Source organism: Pocillopora verrucosa, chromosome 13, assembly GCF_036669915.1.
Source record: "Pocillopora verrucosa isolate sample1 chromosome 13, ASM3666991v2, whole genome shotgun sequence".
Taxonomy (NCBI): Eukaryota; Metazoa; Cnidaria; class Anthozoa; order Scleractinia; family Pocilloporidae; genus Pocillopora; species Pocillopora verrucosa.
The window spans coordinates 14875639-14895951 of NC_089324.1; the positions used below are offsets into that span (position 1 = coordinate 14875639).

General features: G+C 36.2%; 2 protein-coding genes across 2 annotated transcripts; both read left to right on the top strand.

The window, feature by feature from the left end:
• The first annotated feature begins 1651 nt into the window (after positions 1-1651).
• LOC136277720 (uncharacterized) lies at positions 1652-7962 on the top strand. The gene is made up of 8 exons (XM_066160300.1): positions 1652-2105; positions 2894-3124; positions 3904-4211; positions 4727-5055; positions 5544-5707; positions 5916-5988; positions 6775-6807; positions 7365-7962. The coding sequence occupies exons 1-8, from the start codon at positions 1888-1890 to the stop codon at positions 7521-7523; spliced, it is 1515 nt and encodes a 504-aa protein (XP_066016397.1). The 5' UTR covers positions 1652-1887; the 3' UTR covers positions 7524-7962.
• Positions 7963-8530: 568 nt separating this feature from the next.
• On the top strand, positions 8531-19970 carry LOC131770744 (MPN domain-containing protein). Its single transcript, XM_066160717.1, has 14 exons — positions 8531-8640; positions 9627-9868; positions 11105-11251; positions 11741-11806; positions 12772-13082; positions 13462-13589; positions 13690-13792; positions 14322-14418; positions 14982-15054; positions 15509-15585; positions 16016-16184; positions 17309-17469; positions 18454-18546; positions 19158-19970. The coding sequence occupies exons 1-14, from the start codon at positions 8637-8639 to the stop codon at positions 19233-19235; spliced, it is 1749 nt and encodes a 582-aa protein (XP_066016814.1). The 5' UTR covers positions 8531-8636; the 3' UTR covers positions 19236-19970.
• The last annotated feature ends 343 nt before the right edge of the window (positions 19971-20313 follow it).

Genomic DNA, 20313 nt, shown 5'->3' on the forward strand with positions numbered 1-20313 from the left:
GCAAAAAGTGAACAGTTTCCGGTTCACTTTCCGGTTCAACTCCAACATGAAATTGTTTTTAATTCACTAACCGTATCTTAAACGTCAGTCTTTTGTAAAAACGCGATGAAAGGATCCATTCCATCATTATAAAGGAAACATGTGGAGATAAAATTACCCAATAAAAGCATTTTTAATGTTTGTTTGTTCCATTGGTGTTTTGCAGTCCTAACAATATTACCGATCGAGGCGAAAGACTGAAGAGACTCGGGCTGGAAACTTTTTTAGGACCTTTAGTGTGCTCCAGTTTCAATAAGAGCCGTTTATTTCTCCCATCACGCAATTGGTATTTCATTAACATTTGTACACGGCATCTTTCATTTCTACACTCCGTCGGCAGCCACTTATTAAAGCGAAAGCATTTCAGCTCCAAAAAAAGGATCCTCTTTAGTCATTTTGGTGTTTTTCAATCATTAATTCTCCAGAAATTTTTTAAATCCTACTTTCAGTTACCAACTGGACTGAATAATCCCTTTGATGTACGTCATGTTTGCTTGTATTTAGCGGAGCCCTCCTTTGTCTCTTATGCGGTCACCCGGTATAAGCCCTTTACACCCTTAACATCAGTATCCATATTCTCCATACTATTCACTATACATTTCCCAAGGTGCTGATAAAGAGAATTTGTTTAATAATCAAGAGCTGCTTTAATTGGTGATCATTTCTTATATTCTCATGAACTTAATGTTTGATTCAAGAGTGATATTGTAAGGAGAAATCAGACGCTGGTCACTCCTAGGGGTTTTAAAAAGGGTTAAGCGGTCGGTTGTGTAATTTTAAGAGGAGATCTCTATTTTAATCGATTAACCCTTTAGCTTCCTGATCAAATTTGTAATTCTCCATACTGTCAACCATACAATTCTTATAATGTTAATGCAGAGAATTTAGAATTGGATCGACTTATTATCTCCCAAATTGATATTCTCATCACTTATCTGGTTGATATTGTAGGGAGAAATTCTGTCTTGGTCACTCATGGGAGTTACAGGGTTAAAAGCGGTCGTGGTTACCCTTAACTGAATCGCAACAGCCTGTTTGAATTGTCTTTCGCATGTATTAAACAGTCCGTTAAAGCGAAATCGTTGTAATAAAAGTAAGGATAATCTCTCAAGTAAAAGCAATTCCGTGTTTATCTCCCGAAAACAATGTTAGTACTGTTAGTACTTGATTGTCCTAAACGCATTGCAACCGAGAGAGTATATTTCTTCTTGTAGCAGTTAGCCCTCGCAATTCTTTTGCTGGCTGATAGTCGTTAATGACCTAGAGGTCCAACTATTTTATAGTAATAATATACCGTCTACAGTAATCCTGCTTTTGCCCTGGTGCGCAACCACTTTGTTGATGTTGTTTGCTAACGGAGGTTCGATGCATTTTTGAATGAGTTTTTAAATCAAATGTACATTTAGAGATCAGTTGTGACATGAAAGGGCGTTTTTTATCGCGTCTCAATTATATTCCGCGGAACCTGTAGTTAGGTTGCGGTCACCCAGCGACCGCTAAAGTACTGTTGTGACTCAGTCACGTGGGAGGAAATGAGAGGAACCTGAGAACGAAGTTGGTTTTCAAAGTTGTCACGCAACGTCGCACAGATTCCTCACGCTTGACTTTAATTTTAAAATTTTTACACAATCTTAGACAGAGAATTCCGAGAGCGTGTGCCCAAATTTACAGTTGCCATAATCTCGCGGTAATCTGCTGAAAATTGCCAACTGTAGCGACCTTTATGAGTAAAACTCAATCTCACTCGATCCTCGATCTGAATGAGACAACGATCGACTGGGCTCTAAGTTTATTGTTCTTACGATCGTATTAAAAAAGTCATTGACTTTTCCGAACACACAGGTAAAAATGCACAAAGCGAATGCTCTGATTTATGTCCTTTCTTTAATATCCTTCGTTTGCTTGGATGAAGTACCCGTAGGACATTTAAAGCCTTTCGGTCAGCATAGAAAGCCCGATGTTGTTACACAAGAAATCAGTGCAGTTCCGCACCCAGCAGAGTTTTGGGGTACTTATGTGTCTAAACATAAACCGGTGGTTTTTAGGGGAGCCGCAATAAATTCCAGGTAAAAAGATTAATCAGTTTCTTTGTGATAACCAAGTTAAACACGCATGAATTTGTAGAATTATTATCTTTTACTTTAATCGCGAGTGATCGGCGAGTTTTTGTTTGCGGGACTCCATAGTTATTTGTTTTCAATTTCAACTTCAGTGGAAACAAAACTTTTCGAAGAATTGAAGTTGCTGTAACACAGAAAATAAGAACGGAAAACATGCCTTGTATAAGAGAGCAATTGGTAAGGGAAGAATAACTGAGAGAAAATTCAGATTTTTTGACTGCCTAAGCCGACAAAAAAAAGAAAAATAAGATGAGTTTCAATACTTTTCATTTTAAGTATTAGGACTGACTCAACTTGTTTCAGGATACATACATGTCTGAAATTTCAGACTGTCCTTTATACTTAGAAAATATAATGGATGGAAGAGGACTTTCTTCCATTGTACGCATGGATGATATGTTGCAAAGGGAACTAAAGTTATACAAAACCTGGGGAACAGGTGTATTCTGAAACTATTTTCAGATGAAAACAGTAGTATTTATCCATACTAATAGATAGGGGTGTTAATCAGTTCAGCAGCTGTTTTATTTATCCAAGTATAATGATTACATTACAATTTCTTGATTACTGAGTTTGCATTTGAAAACAGACTATCCCTTTCCATAAGGAGGGTAAGGAGACTTCAAAACACAAATCTCTAACCAGTTTGAGGTCTTTAAAAAATCTTGGAAGTGGCATGGCCAGAAATATTTAGTTCAAGTATATAGTTTGCTTTGTTTTCTTTTCATCATAAGGGCATATGAATTATGGACAGAAGAATTTTTGATCTCCGAGTATGGAGATCTCACTGTACGTCTTGAAGCACGTGCTGAAGCAAATGATCGTTTACCAGTTGGGGAAGCAGATATTCTTGGAAGAGACACGATAAAGCATTTCATACAGAATTATCAGACCATGGATGCATATGTGATCTCACAGATTCCACAACCGATGGAAAGAGACATAGGAATACCTCCATGCTTAAGGTTAAACCTATAAATTATATAAATATATATATATGATTGTATACCTTGAGGGCTCCAATAAATTAATTAAAAAGCCTGTTAATTCATACTAAACAATCAACCTCAAAGGTCCTTTTCTTATAATTCTACCCCAATAGCTTTATAGCATGCTGCACTTGAAATCAGGAGTTCTCAGGCCAGTATTGTCTTCTTATGCAAGACAGTGTACATACTCCAAGAGTACCCTGAAGCATCATGATGGATACAAAAGGAACTGTTAATGAACCCTAAAATAAAGTTGTATCCCATCTAGGAAAACAGAAGTACCCCTTAGCAGAGAAGTTAAGCCCTGGTGATATAAATCACTTGGTTCAGGAGCATATAACTCGCTACCACTCTTGCAAGGTTCAAAGATATCTGCATTTCAAGTCATTGTGGAAATCATTTTCAGAACCTCTATGGTGTCATTAATAATAAAAGTAAATTTTAAGGGATTTCAGGGCTGTTTGAAACATAGGTTGTTATGAAAATGGTATGATACATGTAGGACTCTAAACTCATGGAAAACCTTTTAAAAAACACTTGAAAAAACCCAAAAAATTAAAGCTACAGTTACCCTATGTCAGACTCTGACCAAAATTCTGTTTCCCTAAACTTTCCTTCTTATACTTATAACAGATGTAACCTTTCCAGCGTGCAGAATACTTTTTGTGTTGGAAAACTATAAACTCCCAAACTTTGACTGTAATTAAAAAAAACTCAAGTTCTAAATTGCTCTTTAAAAAATTTACACTTTTCAGATGTGGTTCCTTTTCTGAGGCTATTCAAGAGGTCCACTTATTTCTCAGTGCTCGTGGCGGCAAAACAAAATTACATCAGGATCCCTTCAGCAATATACATTGTATTTTTAATGGCACCAAAGACTGGTTTCTTGTTCATCCAGATCAAACAGATCTTGTTTACATGTCTGATGATTCCAAATATGAATGGGGAGGATATTCAGAGATAGACATTGACTCTGTGGACCTAGACGAGTTTCCAAAGATCAAAGATGTACATTACTCTAAAGTCAGAATGAACAAGGGTGACTGTATCTTCATGCCTGGAGGTAAGTGTTGGTGTTCACCAAATTTCATCTGCAAGAGTTGATATCCTTTAATTTAAGATAAATTTTAAAAGAAAATTTAAGACAACTCTTTAATGAAGTGCTGAACAGCACATGTAAATATTAGGTAGGATTTCACATGGTTTATGACTATCATTTGATTATAATCTGAATGTGATAATGAGACATTTTGCACTGAGACAGTGTAGATTGAGTAAAATCTAGATGATTATCAGATTAAACAAAGATGTTACAGTACCCCTCAAAGGTAAGTTGACAGTCTCAACTTGATACTCAATCCTTGATACTCGAAACTATTGGGAATTGAGAATGGAGGCTCAAGTATTGAGTATCGCACATCGAGGTTTGAGGGACTGTCAACTTACTTTTGAGTGGTACTGTCTATAGTTTTGGCAATGTTTTTTTAATTTCAGAAATTTATAGTTAGTCTACAGTGGAAAAAATGTAAATGCTTTGGTAATGGTATACATTTATCATTTGTTACCTTTGCTGCTCAGGCTACTGGCACCAAGTGCGTTCCTGGGGCTACATGAACTCTGCAGTATCTATTTGGTTCTCGCAGTTAAAACAGTTCACAGAGAAAGACTGTGATAAAGTGAACATTTCCTTTACACCTATGAATGAAGTGAGGGTGTTATGGCAGTACTCTGGGTATGGGGATCTTAGTCAAGGCCATATGGACATCTACATTTTGAAACGCTTTCTGCTAACCTTAGCTGATAACGAGGGAAGGATTTGGCTTAAAGATTTTGTACAAAAATACTTTCAAAGTGAAAGTAGAAGGAGAGATGTAATGAGGAAAGATGAACAGGAGAGAGTAATAAAGGTCAGGAAACAGATTCCCATTACTAGTGCAATGCCACCTAAATTTTAGCCAAGAAATTAATGTCTCCGTAGTTTGAGCTAGATGGGCATGCAAACTTATTATTTTACACACTAAGATATGCAATTTTTTTTAAAATTTATCCTACCCTTTCTTTACAGTAAGTGAGATTGTATCATACTTTTCATTCCTTTCAAGTTAACATTTGTGATAAAATACTTCTTGGATTTCCGAGGCTTTAATGAATTTTAGGCAAAAGTTTTTTCATACCTTATCTTTAAATTCTTTTCTTGGAAATTAATTCACAAACATTTGCAATCTGGTGATGTGTCCACAGCAATGGAAATGTTGAGTGCCAAAAGCACTAGAGTAGGGTTGTTTGAGTTGCTGACTTCTTCAACCTTTGCAGGTGAAGTAAATTATGATAAATGGACCACTAGTTAAAAGTAAAGCCTGCCCTGTACTTAATTTTTCCATCTCTTCCTTTTCAGTTGGTTGAATACCTTGACCCTGATCACAAAGGTTTTGTAACTCGTGGATATATAGAGAATCTGACTGTTGATCAGTTAAAAGAGCTCTTGTTATTTATTGATCCAAATGATGTTTCCAACACTGAAGAGTTTGAGTATAGCCACATTGATGCTCCCTACATTGAGTGAGTAACTGATGGGTTTGTATTTGTCAATCCCTGTATTTTTATTTAGTTGTTATCAAATAATGTTATTCTACATTATGTTAAAACATTTTCAACTATTTAACAATTGGTAATATTAAATAGGTTCCTTACAGATACTCAGCTCAAGAAACCGAGGGAAAATTCACAAATTTTGCATGACCCAGTCTAGTGCATTCTTTTTTCACAGGGCTTTGCTGACAGAGTGCCATGATAAGAGAGGAATCTTTGACAAAGAAAAGTTTATTTCAAGCTATGTACAGGTAAGAATTCAAAGTTGCATTTTAAAAATTTGCTTGGAATATAGGTCAGTTGATATGTTTGACAGCTTTACCATTTAAAATTGAAATGAAATGTTGCAAGAATGTGGCTTAATAGGTACAAATACACGTTATTTTTTTTTTATATTGGAAGCACACTTAAACACTTCACCCTTTCCTCAAAATAGGCTCAGATAAACCATGCTGGCATAATTTTGGGCACAATGCTTTGATCAGAGCATTGAACATAACACTGGTATAATAACTGAAATATTTGACCATAAATACATTTCTAGTACTTTAATTTATAATGGAGTTTTTGGGGTTATTTTCAGTATATGTTTCAAATGCCATATCTGTGTAGCTTGTTAATTAAGTTCTTAAAGAAAACATAATGCAAAATCATGAGCATGATACTAAGTATGTTTTCTGGGTGACACTAAAAAAGTTAATGATTGAATTTGTGAGCATAATATATCTACCCTACCACAAAACCAAAAGATAAACTTGCACTAAATAGTAGCTTTACAAGATTAAAAAGCCCATCTAGAAGAAAGATGACAAGTTTATTGTTTACATGCAAGGCACAGAGCATGTTCAACTTGGAGCTACCAAGAAACAGGTCCTGAGTTGGCAGTCAGAGCAATACTCTAATTTGCAACCTCTGCATTGCAAGAGCAAGTTGCTGACTGCTCAGCCATGCTGCCTTCTTTTGAAACAGAATTGAAACCCTTACTAAAGTGTGTCACAGTCTTTTGTCTTTATTCTTATTTCCTTGTGTTTTTAAAGGGTCTTGGAGGAACTCACTCTAAAGCTACAGAGGTAAAGCACTTATGGTTGTATGTGTGGTGTAGTTACTTGGTACATTAAGGAGGTTCAATAATGGCCTATGTTTATGTAGTATTCACAATAAAATAGGCACCAGGGGTAAAATGGACTTCCCAATAAGAGATTCCAACATCTGCTTCATGTTGGTATTTTGGAAGCATATGAAGATGAACTATAAGAGAGAAGGTTTTATGCACCCTTAAAACATCCTTTAATCCATCCTGTGAAACTGTCAAATAAATATTTTTTTCTGCGTTTGTATGAAATAATACTATTATTATTTAGACCAGTGTGGCAGGTTTTTACTCAACATCATGTCACCAGTTTATTCTAGTTGGGAGAGAGAGGCCATCATTATCAGAATTAAGTCTCTCAAAAGCTCCTTGAAGAATAACAATTTAGTCACCCAAGCTGTGGACCTCACAAATTTATGGACTTCTTCATGTATATGCAGGCCACTTCTTCATTGCAAATTTCAAACAGTGATTGAAGACCCCACAATTGTAATTTTTAATTGTCCAAATAAAAATGATTCTCTCTTTTGAGTTTAGATTGTGGAAAGTCTTGGAGCACATGACAAAGACGTTGCTATGGCAGATATCGAAAGACGCATTTCAAAAGCCCTGCACAAGTTTTACAGTGCTAAAGAACATGATCCTACATTTGAACGCAAAATGTATCAACACCTTCGCCAACATGATGAACTTTGAGGAGGACAAAGGGGAGACTGTCTTTTCTACTGTTTCTTTTACCATCTTTACCTCACTTACCTTTGGATTTAGCGAATTTATTTTCATTATATGAATATGGAGTCATGTCAAAGTCTGCATCAACTCCAGATAATTAAAGCATATTTAAAAGCAAATGGTACAAAAAATAATAAATACCCATCTTCATGCTTAATGATATTAAACAGTATACTGTCTGTTCAACTTCACAAAGTTAACAACTGCAATTTGCCATGATCAGTTGTTGCTGTCAAAATTCACAGCTGCAAATTTGAATTTAACACCAAAGCTACCTTAAATGTAAATGTACTGTTGATGAACAGTCTAACTCATATTACCTACAGTGACAGTCAAAATATTTATTTATTAAGTAAAGAGAGTAAATTTTTGAAGCTTGTGGTGTCAGTACATTAAAAAATATATGCACAGTAACGCGTTTGTTTTCTGTTTCATCTGTCTAAAGTCAGTGTCCGTCAATTTACAGTCTACAGTCTGCAAATATTTTATTTTCCCACGCCACAGAACTCTCCCGAGCCCGATTCTAGTTTTGAAGTTTCGTGAGATTTTTTCAGATCTAGTCAGTTGATTTAAACTCCGCTTAACTGGTTCAGGGAATAAACAATGCAATTTAAAGAGTAACTCTACTCTAACCTATTTCCAAACATTTCACACAATAAAACTTAACTTTGCCTGTTCTCACCTCATCAGCTTCCCACGTGGACCAAATTCAGGGCATCAATCTTCTTTCTGGTGTGTCTTGAAACTCAGCGAACCTGAACCAAGTCAGTTCTAGATTAAAAATAACAAGAGAGGTTAAGAACTGTGAAAATAAGAGAAAAATGGTAAATTTTGAAGCAGTACTTTTACTAAGAAGGAAGAAGCCGACACTTTGGAATTCTTGTCACCCGCTTTAAATATTCCCGCGCAGTACCCTATGACAACTCCTCCCCACCTCTACCCCCACGCTACAAACTCTTCGCTCCTCTCTAGTTCCCTCGCATAACACTTGGCGAACACGCTGTTTGAATAGACTACGCTAGACGAGCGAGGGATTTTATTGAAAAAGTGCATAATTCAGCCGTGATCTGTTGTGTCATGGGTAAGTCTTATCCTTCTCTTAAATTCTTTACCAACTTCAGCGATCTACATGTAATACCCCTCGAATGTTTAACGAAAGTTGCTACATTGCATGCACGAGGGCTTTGTTGATCTTTCTTCACTGTTTTCCACTCGAAGGACTCAAACAAATGCGAGATTCATCAACGAAAGGCCCCTGATTACTCCAAAGATCATCTCAGAACAATAGCAAGCACTATATCAAAGTTCTTCACTGACAATAAGCAAGAAAGTTGTATTATTTTTGTATGTGTGTGTTTCGTATTGTGCTGGTGTCTATGCAGTAAATTTCTACATGTGTCACTTATTATTGTTATTGATATACCTACCATAATTATGTCTCCGGCTGTGATGAAACTCCTTCTTTTCCTTTATCATTATTTTAACACTGTTGCTTTACTAAAACAGGTAAATTAGACGAGTTAGGATCTCTAGAGAGATGAAAATTGCTACATGTAACAGTAAACAGACTTCCTTTGCAGTTGTCACTTTGAGGGAGTAACAGAAAGATTATTTTATGCATGTACGAGCTGTAAGCAAATTGACCTTAACCCTTTCACTCCTAAGATCTGATTGTCAATTTTCTCCTCTAGCTACTACACATTTTGTTGTAAATTAGTTATAGGAATTTTGTTTTAGATCAAGATAACAACTCTTACCTGATAGGTTTGAGTATTCTCCTTACCTGTTTGCTGGATTATGTATGGATATGAAAGGAAATAGTTACATTTTAATCATTTTTGGGAGTTAGAGCAAATGTAAGATGCTAGAGAGCTAGCAGGTATAGTGTAGGATATTGATGAAAAAAGCTTAGAGCAAATGTTAGATGCTAGAGAGCCAGCAGGTATAGTGTAGGATATTGATGAAAAAAGCTTAGAGTAACTGGTAAACTAGTTGTTGACAAAACAAGCTGCTAACTATTATATACACCGTAAAGGTCTAATTAACTGTACTGTGCATACGCTACAGCTCAGATAATGGAAGATGAAATCGAGGACATGGAGGAAGATAACTTGGATGAAGAAGAAGATGGTGATGATGTTGACGATGAAGATGAAGGCGATGACACAGAGATATTGGAAGAGACTATAAAACCTAAGGGAAGAAGAAAACCACGATCTGTTCTCACAGGGCGGGGTGTCACTCTTGGCATGTTGCTTGATGATGGAGTGATGGAACCTGGGGAAAAATGCCTTTCTATAGATTACTTGGTTAGTGTAACAGCTACATGTAGATGATATTACATTACTTTTGAAACTGGAATGTTTATAGTGTTATTGCAAAAGGTGTAAGTTCATACATTTGGAGAACAGGAGTGAGAAGACAGAGCATGGCGTCAAGCTCATTAGTTCTCAAAATTGCCATTCAAAGAATCAAGTTTAATGTAGTTACCACCAAATTCAATTCCAGACACCCAAATAGAGGGGAAAATCACGAAAAATTGAAAACAAGACAATGGAACTTGGGAATTTTGTGCAATGAATGAATGGTGATTTGTTTTAGAGGTCCAGGCAATATCTCAAGGCTAAATTCTTAGACAACTGAGGACAAAGGGTATAAGTCTTTTTATCAATGAAAATAATGGAGCATTTATCGCACTTGAACCCTTCAACTCCTAGAAGTGATTAACATGTATTGTAACTTCTCCCCACAGTATTCATAAATTATCCAGTAAACAGGTAGTGAGAATACCCAAACTTATCAGGTAGAAATTTTTATCTAGATTGAATAACAAATTCTTTTAACTAATTTACAAGGAAATGTGTAGCAGCAAAATTGCAACTTTCAGCAGCAACATTTAGTTGCCAAAATTTTTTCTTTGGCCATAACAACCAAAATAGTCACAGAATAATGGCTTTAAATGCTGAAAGAACAAATTTGAACTGAGCATGAATCTAAGTCCTTTAAAAGGATGGAACCTCATTTCTTGAGATTCGTTGAAGCTCAGTGACTAACATTTAGGTCAAGACTACCACAAAATTTATCACAACTTCTTTATACAACACTACATGCATGTACATTAAACAAAAAGTAGTTATTCCAAAAATCAGTTACATTTATCACTTTTAACCCTGTAAACTCCCAAGATCTCATTGGTAATTCTCCTTGCTGTCTGCCATACAATTTATATGATGTTAGTTTGGAGAATTTGGAATTGGATCAACCAATAATCCCCTAAATATTTTTCTGTATTCTCATTACTTGTCTACTTGATATTGTACTAATAATGTAAGGAGAAATTCTGTAATTAATTTTTAGTAATTGTTATTATTACTTTTTTTTATTATAATTATTATTATAATTTTCATTTTTAGTGTTTCCTTATTCATGATCATTGGTACTTTGACAGTTATGAGATTGAGAATTTCATTATTACTAGACATTAGTAAGAACAATGTTCTATTTTGTCATCACTATCAGTATTAAGTAGTTGATATGAATTTCAGGGTCAGAAGTTTGTGGCTGATCTCCAACCTGATGGTAGAATCAGATGGCCAGAGGCTGATCAAGTGTTCAACTCGCCTTCTGCTTGGGCAATCTACTGTAAGAGGCTGGTGAATCCTTCCAAGAAATCTGGCTGTGGATGGGCATCAGTAAGTTGTTTTACAAATTGGCTGTAACTCCCAAACATATAACTTCTCTTCAGAATTTGAAGAGACTTTTCATTGGCAACGTGATGAGAAAACTCATTAATTGGAAGATGTTGTATATTACTGATTAATTAAGAAGCTTTGATTAATGAATTAGGATTTTACAAAGGTCCTAGTTATAGTCAAAGAAATTTCATATAAAGCAGTTATTAGTAACGCCTAATTCTGCCAATGCAGGATAGAAAGGAGCAAATTGCTAAAAGTAGAGGTACAAAGTTAGGAAGAAACACCAACAGAGAGCTAGGAGAAAATGCGCATCCCTTGTAGCTATCATTCTCCTAATACCAGCTTTTAGTGGTTAACCTTTTAGCTCCCATGAGTGACCAAGACTGAATTTCTCCTTACAATATCAATACAATAGCAAGCAGATAAGTAATTAGAATAAAGAAAAATACAAATGTTGATTTTGCTTGCATTTTTTTTCTTTCAAAGGTAAAATACAAAGGTAAAAAGCTGGATCAGTTCAAGACAACATGGTTTAGGAAGCAAAACCCAGGTGTAAGTATCACTTAAAACCCAGCTTTTTAAGCAGAAAGATGACATGAAGTTACAAAAGTATCAACCAGGATGATAATATATAGATTTAGGCAAGCCTAAAAGCAAAGCTCGCATTTTTTTTCCCACACATCTCTTCAACAAAACTAAAGCCCCTACTATGGATAAAGTGTGTGGTAATATTAATGGATTTTCATTTGCAACTTCTCCGTGTCCATGTAGAGGACTGATTATAAGATAGTGCCTGTGGTACAGTTGGCCATGCATGCTAAAAGTAGCACCTTGTATGGTTGTTTGTACGGTTGTACGGTTGTACATCCAAATTTTTTTTGGCTCGATGGGTTACTGCTATTTTGTATAATTATGGGGCTATCCTCTGCGAGCTCTGCTAATATTTGAGTTAAAACCAAATTTTCAAAGCTAAAATAACAAATTTATTGCAAGAAGTGTTAAGGATTGATACTTAATCAAGGGTCTTAATAGTGAAAGGGTCAAAGTGGTTTTTGTGGAGGGATGAAAGGCTGGGTTGAAGTTTTTGATCTAGGTTCTTGACATGCAAGGACCCCAACAAGGGCAAAACTCTTGCTTTTTTTAATTCAGGGTTTTTCTTTTTAACCCTTTAACTCCCAAGATCTGATTGTTAATTCTCCCCTCTTGCTGTTACACATTTCCTTGTTAATAAGTTATGAGAATTTGGTACTAGATCAAGATGACAACTTGTACCTGAGACATTTAAGTATTCTCTTTACCTGTTTGCTGGATAGTGCATGGATATTGTTGGAAGAAGTTACTTGTTGATCACTTCTGGGAAGTGAAGGATTAAGAATGAGTTCGGAATAAGTTTATTTCATTGGTCTTTGCCATCATTGCTTTTTCCTCTGCAAGACACCTGCATTCTGTCTCAAGGTTTTGGTAGTTTTGTGATGAATTATAATTGTTAGTAACTCTGTGGTTTTGTTGCACAACAGGTATCATCAAGCCATGGTGATACACCAACCACTTCTCAAAAAATGTCATCAGCTCATACCACCCAATCGACAACTTCCTCATCACAAAAGACACCATCTGGCAAACCATCTGGTAGTCATAGTGATGTGCACAGTTTCACATCACCCTCATCCTTGTCTACGTCATCATCATCATCAACAATCACATCAGCTTCTGTTCCAAAACCCTCCACACAAAGAGAACCTGGATCGTCCTCAATCAAGTCTGGGTCAGCTGGTACAAAATCCCTCTATAAACCGCCATATACACAGACCACACCCTCAGGGAGAGGGTAAGTTAAAAACAATTGTATTAAAATCTAACCCCTTTTGGCATTTTTTATTTTTTAAGTGGCCCCAGGTTGCTTGATTATTGCCTGTGACTGTTGTTTTTGGTTTGAAGCATCCATCATGACTTTCTTTAATTCTGAGACTGAAACTAGATTAATCATAACAATATCAATTAATATCAATTAGGGTTGATCCACTATCATATGTTCCATTTTACAATTGCTAGCTTGGTTGCCAAGCCTTTGAACAGGAATGAGGCTAAGGGTGACCCTGTTATGATACAAACCTTGCTTTTTTTCAAATGTAAATTACTTTGTTATCAATTCTTAATGGAAAATTGTTCTGAAAATTAATATCTTCTGTTATTTTACATCATTACAGAAGGAAGCCAAACATTGGGTATATCCATCCACCTCCTGCCAAATCACCATCGGTCTTCACACCAACTGCAGTCACACCAACATCTTCATCAAAGTCAGTAACATCAAGTTCTCTTCGAAGCCCTGTGGGTGAGTCATTTTTGTTATTGTCTTTTTTGCTTTAACATTGCAAATCTTATAATCTTTCAACATTTGTCAAAATATCTAAGTCATTCTGTTTGGTTAACAGACATTCCCAGCCCATTGTCCTCTCCACCAGGCTCTGCAGGTAGGAAACGATCAGCTGTTAGAACTCGGCAGTCAAGCAAGCACACGATGGTGACTCCTGAAAGGTGAAGAAAGTGTTACCAACAACAATGTTAATGGTACAAAAAATTCTTTTTCGATCAGTTGGTTCTGTCAACTGAGTTGATAGTCCATCTTACAGTTGCATGCTTTGAACAGGAGTGAGACCTTGTTATGATACAAACATTGCTGCTTTTCAAATGTAAATGACTTTTTTATCATGCTTACTAAATACTGGTTGCCATTACAACAAGGTCACCTTTATCCTCAGTCCAAATCAAAAGGCTTGGCAAGTACAGTCAATACACAACTGTAAAATGGCCTATTGGCTAATGTATGAAGTTTCTGAAGCTGACATTCAAGGGTTAAAAATGGACTAATTCTTGAAATGTCAGCTTTGACACTCTTACCGGTGCCAAATGACATTAAAAAATCAGTTGATGAACCAAATTATTGTAATACCCCTCTCCCCCCCCCCCCCCCATATAATGCAGTACTACAGTTTCTTTGGAAACTTTCCCATTTAATTAATTTCTTTATCAGTTTCATAAATTAAAGCTTTTTTGTTTGTCTTAGTGATCCACACACTTTGGTTGAACTTGTGAATTTCAGTGCTACTGGAAAAATGCAGCCATTCTCTGTGGATATTTCGACAAACTGCCTTTTACTTATGGTAAGTCTTTGGGTGTATGTACATTATATAACTGTACACACTATTTGCAGCAGCATTACCTTGCTATCATACACTGATACTTTACTCTCTAATGGAAATATTCATTAAACAATCCTTATAAATGGATCATCAAAGTGTTTTCAAGAGCACTTTACCCATGTGTGAGCAGGGTCACATAGAGTGTATGAGCTAGCAGCTCAAAGACATGCAGAGCAGGAGACTTGGTATTCTTGTAAAAGACACTTTAATTTATGAGATTCTTTCTATTCAGGTTGGGAGGGAGGAGGGGGAGGTGGGGGAAGGGGCATGTGGCTTCATGCTACAGGATCTGGGATAAGCTCTGCCTAGTTTAGGCCACTTGGATAAGATAGGTCTGAATACAAAAATCTGGATTTTCTAAGGATTTTTAACTTGTTAAATGGGATTTTTAGAAAATTTGAGAATTGTTAGAACATTTAAGGATTCTTAGATGATAATGTCTATAAAATTACAATAGCTGTATTAGTGATGTTATTCAGCACATTTGTTAGGTGTTTTCTGTAAGCTTTGTGTATATTTTCCAGGATTATCATTGTCATCTTACAACCAGTGAAGTTGTGGGATATTTAGCGGGGCAGTTTGACCCACAAACACACCGTAAGTGAATTCTATAGGAGTCATTTAACCCTTTAAACCCTGAGAGTGACCAACATTTAATTTCTCCTCACAGTAATATGGCTGAGTCATTCATTAAGATCATGAGAATAAAGGAAATGATCAACACCCAAAGAAGCTTTGATTGTTCAACAAATTCTCCTCGTCAGTACTAATAGAAATGTATAGAGAAGAGTATGGAGATTATGGATACTGATGTTATGGTGTAAAGGGAAAACTATTCTCTTGTTTTGGACACAGCTACATTTATGCAATTACTATAATAGTATACATATACTACTTTTGGGTTTCATTCCCAAGGAAAGGAAAACAGAGTTGACATAAAAATTCCTTAAGTGAAACCTATTCAGTATGCCTACCCAAGATTTCAATTATATGCACAGTATCATTTAGGTTTGTGTATTACTCTAGGATCTAATTGATATTTTTTTCTTAGACATGAAGGTTGTGCAGGCTTTCCCCTGTCGCTGTCGATTTGCTGACAAGGAAAATGCACTCAAAGTTGAGGAAGAGGTAGGGAAATTGATGTTGTTCATGGAAACATAAATGATGTGACTGTGATCCTCCCAAGAGAGCTGCAATTAAAGAAATTGCAGAGAAGAAGCCTGAAGAAATTCTTTAATCCTTTGACCCCTAAGAGTGACCAGCATCTATTTTCTCCTTACAATATCACCTCTGAATCAAACAATAAGGTCAGAAGAATAGAGGAAATGATCACCATCAAAAAAAAGATCTAGATTGTTAATCAAATTCTCCTTGTCAGCACCTAAGGAAATGTATAGAGAGGAGTATGGAGTATATTTACACTGATGATAGGGTGCATCTAGGGTTAATTTAAGATCACTTGTGGTAATCATTTCTTCAATAGTACATGCTCATGTATTTCATTCCTAGGTCAATTAAAATTGATTTCATGGGTACATGTAAATGCTTGCCATTGCAGGTTAGGAATGCAATTGCACAGCGAGGACTTTTTCTGGTGGGTTGGTACCATAGTCATCCATCCTATCAGCCTGATCCATCGCTCCAGGATATTCAGAATCAGTTGAATTATCAGAGCATCCTACAGCAGGAGAACGCACCATATGGAGCTTGCTTGGGTATCATAGTGTGTAAGTGTATCCAAGGTGAAGGGAGTGAAGGGAGCTATTTTGGGGAACAGGGATGGCACAGTGGTGATGGGAACACTGACTTCCCACCACTTTGGCTTAGGTTCAATTCCTGGACCCAGGTCACATGAAGGTCGAGTTTGTTGTCAGTTCTTGTCCTTGCATGGAGGGTTTTTCTCTGCGCCTTCCAGTTTTAAATCCACCTTAATAACAAACATTTCAAATTCCAATTTGACCAGGAAAAAGTGGATAAGAAGAGCCACCTTGTGGAATGTCCACTTCTAAATACCCATTTTTATTTTTCTTCACATTTAGCTACTGTATTGCAGAAAAAAATAGTCTTTTACCCACATGACCAAGTGTAAGTTGGGGCAAAAAAACCCTTCCAACAGAAGAGTAGGTCCCAGGTACTCTAACCATAGAACTTTAAACAAACAGAAACAGAACCAATGGTCTTCTAACATGTTACTGCATGTTAAAACATGTTAGGGTTATGGTTAGAACATGAACTTTGTAATAGACCTTGCTCACAGTAGAGTCCCTGTGGCTCCGTGGTAAAGAGTTGCAGTGCAGAATCCAAAGCTCTGAGGTTTAATTCATGGTGGGGATTCAGATTTTTCTTTATCCCACGTTCATGACAAGACAAAAAACCTCTTTCTCGATGTTACTGCACCTTTCAAAATGGCCATCATTACAGTTTATTGGTGCAAGTGAACCAACCTGGTCCCATGGCAAGTAGTCAGCAGCAAACAACATGTAACTTGACAAGCCCTGAAACTTATGTACAAAACTGAAAAAAAATTTGCAATCCTCAGTCAATCAAATAAACACTCTGAAAGTGAGTCAAGTGTCAGGTTAACCCTCTCCCATGAGTAACCAAGACAGAATTTCTCCCTACAGTATCAAGCTGACAAGTAATAAGATAAAGAAAAATTTAGAACACTCTAGTGGATTATTACTTGACCCAATACCAAATTCTCTACACTAACATCAGAAGAATTGTATGCCAGACAGTAAGGAGAATTACTGATGAGATCAGGGAGTGAAAGGGTTAAATGAAGTGTAAAGTCACAAGAGAAGTACATCATGATGTGTTGATGGGGTTTTTATTTCCTTTTTCCTTTTAGCCCCCTATGACACCTACAGAACTACAAAGGAATCAGTTATACGGGCTTTTTGGGTTCAAACATCAATGGAAGGTCAAACTCAGAAACTTGGTGTACCAATGCTAATTAATACCACCCTGCATCAAGATCAGTTTCTCACACAAGATCTTCTCAATGAACTGGTATGATATATGTACTATTGTTTTAATCCTTTGGCTCCTAAAGCCTGGTTCACACAGGCAATGCAGATGCGGATGCAAATGCAAGGATTTACACATGTGAGCTACCCCAATGCAAATGACAATGCAAATGCAATTGTCATTGCAAGGAATGAAAACTTTTCATTTCCTGACAATATCACCCCCTGAATCACACAGTAAGGTCACAAGAAGAAAGGACATCATCACCTACTGATAAAAGAAGTTTGTGACTGTCTAACAAATTCTCCTTGTCAGTGCTGTGGGAAAGGTACGAAGAACAGCATGGAGAATGTGAATACTGATGACAGGATGTAAATAATTGATAAACATCTCAGATCAAAGAATGTGAAAGTTTATGAAGAACTGAACTTGTAAACTACTGTAAAAAAAAAGTATTCAAAAGTAATGTATGAGTTTCTGGCAATAGAAATTGTTTCTTTGACAACTATTGAAATGTCACTTGTCATCAACTTTTTAATTCTCGGCCAAAACCCTATTCTTGACTAATAATTATTAATTCACTCTGGATGTAACCCTTTAACCAAGACCGAATTTCTCCTTACAGTATCAATACAATATCAACCAGATAGGAGATAAAAATAATAAAAAATAAAAATACCAATTTGGGGATAATTAGTTGATCCAATTCTAAGTTCTCTGAACGAACATTATAAAAATTGTATGGTTGACAGTGAGGAGAATTACAAATTTGATCTGGGAGTTAAAGGGTTAAAGATTGTTAAGATTGACCCACCATTTATTCCCATTAAAAAAAACTTTAACCATTAAATCAAGTGCATACCTACACTATTATCCATAAATTGTTTGATGAACTTGATATGCACCCCTAATCCATCCTGTGGCGGCATGTTGTTCTTATGAAATGATGGCTCAAAGCTACTATTTCAAAGCACTAGCACTTAAGTTTGTATTTCTAACTAGTTCCTTTTTTTGATATTTTTTCAGAGATGGATGTGGAGTTTTTACAAGGGAGGCCCTGATGCAATAAACTTCAACAACTTTTGGCATGGATCCCAAACCTACCTTGACAAAGTGAAGGTGAATCCTCGAATATCAGAGTCTTATACCAGTAGACTTAACAACAGATCCTGCCTTCTTTTTAGAGTGGTGTACATTGGCATGTGAGAGAAATCTTAGTTGTAGTGTTGACTGTTGTCATGATGTTGTGCTTCTGACGTGGAACTGCAACCACACTTATTGGCCTTTTCTTATCGTCACACCCCTCAACCCTTTTTAACTGCCTCTCCTCCCCCCCCCCCACCCTCCCCATGTAAATTTACTATTGTAGCCATTACCCTAGAAAACAAAACCCTCTAATTTGAACATAGATGCAGAAAATCAAAATTTGTGAGAGAAAGGTACAACAGATGATCAGCTGCCTCACACCCAGACCTCTCTCTGCCTAAGATGCAGTGAGTGCAAAAGGAAAGGGAGCAAATTTAAAAAAAGAAGAGAGTCACTTTCTCCTTTATCCATCAAGGGGAGGGGAATGGGAGGGGGAGGCTGGTTTACTAGTCCCTTATGCAGGAGGGGAAGCAACATATTATTACTCGCTGCTGCTCCTAGCAGCAATCAGGGTAAGACTTAAAAAATAAACATTTTTACCTTTGTGTATTCTTAAATGCCATTATTCATATTTTCATTTTCAGTCTTCCCTGATAAAGAAATTCCCAACAGACCAAACAGATGGAAGATTTTTAGAATTCATCAACACACTTCTAACCTAGAGAAGTGTTAAAAAATCGTATTTCAGAGGTTATTTTCACGCGGTCATTCAGTCTATAGGTGTATGTTCTCATAATTTTTACTGTATTAAATTGTTTCAGCACAGTAGTGGTTTTCTAGTGGTGATGTTGCCTCAGCCCCTTAACCCCTAAGAGTGACTAGTATCTAAGTTCTCCTTACAATATCACCCCTGAATCATGCAGTATGGTCATGAGAATAAAGAAAATTATCAGCAGCTAGAGGAGCTGTTGATTGTTACACAAATTCTCCTTGTCAGCACCTTGGAGAATGTATGGAGAAGAGTGCGAAGAATATCTATACTGATGTTAGGTTGTAAAGGGTTAACTCAAGTACTTTACTATGATTAAAAAAATAAGTTTTGAACTGTTCTTCTTGGTGACACTCCTTGTTACAAGACTCCATAGTTTTATCTCGTATCCAGATCCTCCATGTCTTGTGGGAAACAGAAGGCCAGGTTACAAAACCAGAGGCACTAAAGCATGTAGGGACTTGAAAACAAGGAAATCACAAAAACTGTGTTTTTAACTTTTTTATTACATCATTTCTTTTACAGTTATTTATCCATATGTAACTTAAATAACTTTATTTCTGTGTCAAACACTATAAAGCAAAAATCCCTCTACTGATGGGCACATTAAAAAAAAAGGATAAAAAATCTTTTAACAAGATAAAAGCGATAGACTTGATAATAATTTTTGACATTAAATTAAGAAAACACTAGTATATCAATAAAAAAAATGATTAACAATGACAGAGCTTGCAATTAATAAGTGCATATTTGAAAATTCCGCGTGAGTCAACTACTACAAAATCTTGACGGAAAAACTAGTGACTTGTCCCCGCTCTTCGACTCACTGGTTATTGGACTGCGTTTATGAAAAATGAATATATTCAATTTAAATCGATCATTTCAAATTTCCTTCAATAATCGAATATTTGAACTAGGTATAGCAACTATACTGCTCAAGCCTGGAAAACAGCAATACTCAGATTTCATTAAATACCTCGTACAATTTTCTATGTATTCCACAAGCGAAAACCAATCATGAAGTTGTTTAT

Coding starts and splice junctions, on each gene's coding strand:
- LOC131770744 (XM_066160717.1), top strand. Junction 13,083..13,461: donor ACCACACCCTCAGGGAGAGG/GTAAGTTAAAAA, acceptor ACATCATTACAG/AAGGAAGCCAAACATTGGGT. Junction 13,590..13,689: donor TTCTCTTCGAAGCCCTGTGG/GTGAGTCATTTT, acceptor TTTGGTTAACAG/ACATTCCCAGCCCATTGTCC.
- LOC136277720 (XM_066160300.1), top strand. CDS start 1,888: ATGCACAAAGCGAATGCTCTGATTTATGTCCTTTCTTTAATATCCTTC. Junction 2,106..2,893: donor GGAGCCGCAATAAATTCCAG/GTAAAAAGATTA, acceptor TTTCATCATAAG/GGCATATGAATTATGGACAG. Junction 5,708..5,915: donor ATTGATGCTCCCTACATTGA/GTGAGTAACTGA, acceptor CTTTTTTCACAG/GGCTTTGCTGACAGAGTGCC.